General features: G+C 33.4%; 1 protein-coding gene across 1 annotated transcript; it reads right to left on the reverse strand.

Annotated features, from left to right (window-relative positions):
• Window positions 1–277: 277 nt before the first annotated feature.
• On the reverse strand, window positions 278–5,220 carry LOC145286317 (seipin-like). Its single transcript, XM_080135231.1, has one exon. It carries the CDS (start codon window positions 4,826–4,828, stop codon window positions 3,536–3,538), a length of 1,293 nt encoding a protein of 430 aa, XP_079991357.1. The 5' UTR covers window positions 4,829–5,220; the 3' UTR covers window positions 278–3,535.
• Between the last annotated feature and the right edge of the window lie 447 nt (window positions 5,221–5,667).

Consider the following 5,667-nt stretch of genomic DNA (forward strand, 5'->3'; position numbering starts at 1 on the left):
TGACTGGAAGGATTTATGGAGCCGATGCACAGAGATGCTTTTGTACACTTTGTATATAAGAACCGACGAGTCAACATCCGGTTGAAAATTTGATTATTTTTATTCATAAATCCCTACACATGTAAACAGCCTGAAAAAAAAAAAAAAAATGACATGCTCTTAACTCTATTACTAACCCTAAGTCGAAGTGGCAATAACCCCCCCAAAAAATATGACATGCCTTCCTTTAAAGCTAAATTTAAAGTTATATACTAAACTGATCTCCTTTTTAAACATATTTTTCATTGCTTTATTTATTTTTATGACCCAGTTTTTACAGGCTGTTTACATATAATCGTAGCCACCCTCAAAGTAGAATGTAATCTATAATATATATAAAAAGGTTGAAAAATAAAATGGTACTTATCCAGCTTACGATCCAATCTCTGGCAACTTTGTATCAGCATTTTCTGGTAGCTTACGGAACTGGTCAAAAAAAATGCTGAAGTGATTATCCAATCAGCTGTCAGAAGGCAAGTTTTAATGAAAGCATGAAATTAATCAAGAAAAAGAAAATTTTAATTGAAGATGACTTTCAACATGCTATGTCAACATGTAATGCCTCCTTCCCATGTTAAGAATGGCTTTCTAAATAGAAAACTATTCTTAATATGGGGAAAAGAGGATCCCACGTTTTCAATTAATCATCTAGTAGTCTTCACTTCGGCATCTTTCGTCAGGTTACGTAAGCAGCCGGAAGTTGTTGGAGATTGGGTCATAAACTTGATAAGTATTAATAAAAAATGATATTAGCTCTGTTATAAATTTTTAAAGAAATTTTCAAAACCAATTAATAAAAATGTCATTACTTTTTTATTTAACAATATGATTTATCTTCAAGTTTCGTCACCCAGTGTTTACACGGGTTTTACAAAATTAAACGAGTTTTTTCATTGTTTTTTTTTTTTAAATTGTATTTTTTTAATAAGTAAATGAAAAAAAAAAGGTGCTTATGTACTTGGTACTGTGCTATTTTTTCAAGATAGTATTTTCAAGTTAGATTCAAGTTTTATGATATCTTTTTTTATTAAATTGTTAGGTGAAAGTACAGAACACCCTCCCCCATGTCAAGAATAGCTTTCAAAATAATAACGCTATTATTTTAGCACGGTAACATAAGTGCATAAGTACACAAAATTGGGTTATCCATATTTTTTTTGTTTTTTTAAAAGTACAATTTTAAAAAAAGAAAATATGAAAAAACTCGTTTCATTTTGAAGATGACAGCTCCGCGCAAAACCTTTGTAAACACGGGGTGACGAAACTCGAAGATAACCACAATAGGCATATAAAAATTTAATTTTTCAGAATACCCAACTTAAATCGTTTTTCTTGAAAATAAATTTTGTCGAAAATAATTTATTTACAATTAAATTTGTGAAAAGTCTGCATTTTTAAATAAATATTTTTTTTTTAATTTTTAACATATTTTTCAGCGATTGCACAAGTGTCCAAATATTTAAAGCTTGATACGAAAACGATGAACAAAAACAGATAATCAAGATACAAAGTTGAAATGAAATTAACTTTGCGTTTTGAAGATAGGGAGAAAAAATGTAGGTGCTTTTTCATTTTGTTTTTAACTTTAAATTAAACCAAGTTTTTACAAAAAAAAAAAAAAAAAAAAAAAAAAAACACACAAGTGAAAATGCGCTTTTTGACTTAAGACAAAAGCCAAATCTCAAATTACAATTCTTAGTAAGATGCTCGTTTATATTGATCTTTTAAAGCAACGCATTTCCTGTGAAAACATTATGTACTTACATGTCATATCGAAATTAGCATAAATTCCAAAAATTACGAAAAATGATTCAATAAACATGTTAGATGTGTTTTTAACAACAAAAAAAGTCATTCACAATCACGTTCTGAAATGTGTTCGTTTAAAAATTGGTGTACTCTTAATTTAATTAAATCAAGAGAGATAAGTCTGCCATACTGAATTAGTCGCACAGCTTTTCCATATTAAAACAATAACATACAATAAAAATCGATAAATTCTATTTTTACTTGTAATTATTTTTGTTACTGGATCATATTTTTTATTTCTTAATATTAATTTCTATATGTCATGTAATGTAAGTACGTAATAATGTTTTCGCCTAAAATGCGTTGGTTTCAAAGATCACCAATGTAAACAAGTACCTTTATCATTACAGAAAAATAAAACGGCCAAGGACGATAACTCGATTCGGCTAAAACTTGGCTTAATTCCTATTTCAGTCAACCAAATTATTTAGAATGAAATAAGTTTTAGCGTTACTTCAAAGTAACTTATTTTTGTTTCAACCATATTTTAGATTATTTTAAAATTAAATAAAAATAATAACACTTGTTTATACCAAGTTTCATCGTAAACGTCGAAAAGTATAGTCGCCATCTTTATAAAGTCGAGTAACACGTTAACATCTTTTGAACGATAAGAGTTTACTTTGCTACTTATGAACTTCAGTTATCGTTCTTTCATTGCTAGCATCTTAACTTCTTTATAAAGAGGGTGACTATATTGGGGGGGGGGGTATTCAAATTAGCAATTATAGCGGCTAAAGAAAATACAAACAAGTCTGTACTTGTTAGAGAACGAAGATCATCTTTTTTTTTTTTACGACTAAGCGAGTCGTAGTGTTTTCGTCGGCCATGATAGAATGCGATGAAATAAATAAAGGGAAATAACTCAAATCGAAGTGTCGAGGTTAACAATCAGCCTTACTAGTAAAGGCGCTAAAACTCCAATTTTTATTTTCTTAGTTTAAAAAAATATTTGATCGATTTACGTAATTTTTGGAATATGAATTTTTCGTTCCGTAACGACTCATACAGAATTTTCCGTATTTTCTTTACTTTTAATTGCTATCATAACTGCCAATCTGAATAAGCAACGTTTCATAATATACGATGAAATTTATGGTTTGTTTTTAATGATAAGCCTGAAGAGTCCTATAGTGGATGAAACGCGGAATATTCAGTGTAGCTTAATCGCCATATATATATATATACTTTTTATTTATTTATTTTTTTTTTTATTACATTTTCACCCCAAACAAGGCACATTGCCACTTTGGTGTAGGGGGCTACCGGCTACTATCAGGGGAAACATCTACTGGGGTACTATGTAGGGATTAGGGCAGGGCCGGCAGCTAGATGTTGGTTCATATAAGGTACAGATAAGTTGTTTACAAATAAAACCAAAATAATGCAGAAATATCCAGTTCAATTTGGGTGACTGAAATAGGAATTAACCAACGAGTTTTAGTCGTTAATCGTTTCTATTTTTTACAAAGAAACAATGGCCGTTGATAAACTACTATTTACGATTAAAAAAAAAAAAACTTTGAAAAAAAAAAAAACTTGTCTATGTTCACTACAAGTTTAAATATTAAATTTCGAACATAAAATTAGAATCGTATTCACGTATTTCAGCTTGGGTTTCGTTAAGCCAAGAAGCATTTTCATGGAATTCGAAGAAAAAAGCGTTGCTTTGAAAAGAAAAAGAAAATCAGCTTTCGTTGTTCTGATGTGCGGAAAAATGTCGATGTCTCAGTTCTAAATCAATATCATCCGATGACAAAAGCGTAATATTCGAGGACCGAATTGATGAACCCTCTGTACTCATTAATTCCAAAACATCAGGACTTTCATCATCACAAGGCGAATTATTGCTAACAACATGTGCTGCTGAGTGTCTTTCTTCTTCGTTGTTTGTCGAAGTGACGTTCAGAATAGACATTGTAGAGATATCCGGACGACGTGAATGCTCCGTGGCAGAAGATAAAGATTCGACGACGTGGACTCCTTCTTCCCCTTCTGGCTGTTGTTTCAATTCTGGGTTCAAATCGGACGACGCGTTCGGATTCGCCGTTTGTTGTTGCGGGGGATCAATTAAGATTTCCGTTTCTGTCGTGGCCGATAAGACTTCGTCGGCCGAGTGGCCCTCTCGAAGGAGGCGAGCTTGGATCTGTCTCCGTCTCTCTTCCATGAGGAGTCGGTGGCTGCTTGGTTGGACAACGACATAGCCGTTATGGAAGTAATTATACCAGGACAACATAGCGAGGAACATCAGAGAAGAAAGGATGATGCCCGTGCCTAACACGGCACAGGTGGCCGGCCAATGGAACATCAGATAACGTAGACCCGTGAAATGGGCGTAGATTTTAAGCGATGCGGAATATAACTGTAAACTCCGGGTCCGCATCTGCAGGACAGCATTAAAAGCCGGGTTGTACGAATTCTCCACATACTTCGAGAACATCTCGATATGTAACACCTGCTTCTGCTCCCGTGCCCCCGTTATCATAAAAGGGGAGTAGACCAAAGTGGTCAGACTCCGTAGCAGACTGGAACGGTAGCGTAACATGGTTGTCTTGGACGATTTCCTGACAACCTCCCCGCTGGAATTAAAAAACTCGGCCGATATCACGAACATACCGGTGGCTCGGTTCTCGGGTGACTCCGGTAGTTCGAGATCGAGTAAGATCTTGTAGGCCTGTCCCGAGGTAAGGACCAGGTTCTCTTCCTCGTCTGCCAAATCCACGTGCGCGGTGGGGAAAGAGCAAACCCCGACTCCGTCTTCGCAAACATCGAAGAGGAAGTTGCAGTTCCACTGGTGAGAGATGCTTGGCATATACATGTAATAAAACATGCCGTAGACAAATAGAGACATCCATAGAAGGGCGATGAAGATGCTGACCGAAATAAGGATTTTGGAAATCGTATATTTCAACTGAAGATATTTCCATCGGATAGTGTCTTGACCCCAGTTTATAAAAAGTCGACACCATTCAAGTAGCATAGCGTCGTAGCGTTAGCGCCGTAGCGTCAGCGATGCGATGCGGGGGTTTTATTATGCCTTATAAGTTTTTCTTTCCTGCGTTTTTTAAAATCCCAATAAACAAATTATTCTTCAGTCTGTATGTAAATAAACATGTCGCTTCAACTCAGGTTGAAAATTTAAAAGGTTTTGATTAATAATAATCGGGAAAAAATTCAGATGAGAAAAACAATAACGAGGTAAGTAACAGCAAAATTTGTTGTTTGTTGTTGTTGATGCGCAGCTCCCTCTAGCGGACAATGACTCATTCAAGTGAAGTAACTTAGTACAGAAACAAATTTTTCACGTCTCATGAAAATGACAATTAAACCATCTAAAAAATAAAAATTAATATATAATCTGTAAAAATGTTGCATTGGAGAAATTATAAGATCAAATATAAATCTCATTATTAAATAAATAAATCAAATAAAAAATAATAATATTGAAACATTATTTTCAAGGGAGATAATCGTTGCTATGACTTCACATGTTTCATAATTGCATATTTAACACTTATAAAAAATGTAGGTTTTTTATTATTGTCTGGGTCAATTTTTATTTTATTTTATTTTAGATTCTCGTGCTCCCAATGACAGAGTCCTACTTAATGAATCGCTGCAAAAGACTGGATTTTTAGAGAAGGTTCAAATTTCCATTCTAGCCATGATAATATCTAGCAAAGGTTGCTTAAATTTTCCTTCATAAGTATTCATTTTCATTTTTGTTTTTTATCATTTAAAATTAAAGTTTCCATAACATTCCTTGTTTAAAGTTAAAAAGATTTTAATCATTTTATGAAAACCATGGGTAAATTTTTA

The sequence above is a fragment of the Euprymna scolopes genome, chromosome 10, assembly GCF_053919585.1.
Source record: "Euprymna scolopes isolate OS-2025 chromosome 10, ASM5391958v1, whole genome shotgun sequence".
Taxonomy (NCBI): domain Eukaryota; kingdom Metazoa; phylum Mollusca; class Cephalopoda; order Sepiida; family Sepiolidae; genus Euprymna; species Euprymna scolopes.

Coding starts and splice junctions, on each gene's coding strand:
- LOC145286317 (XM_080135231.1), bottom strand. CDS start 4,828: ATGCTACTTGAATGGTGTCGACTTTTTATAAACTGGGGTCAAGACACT.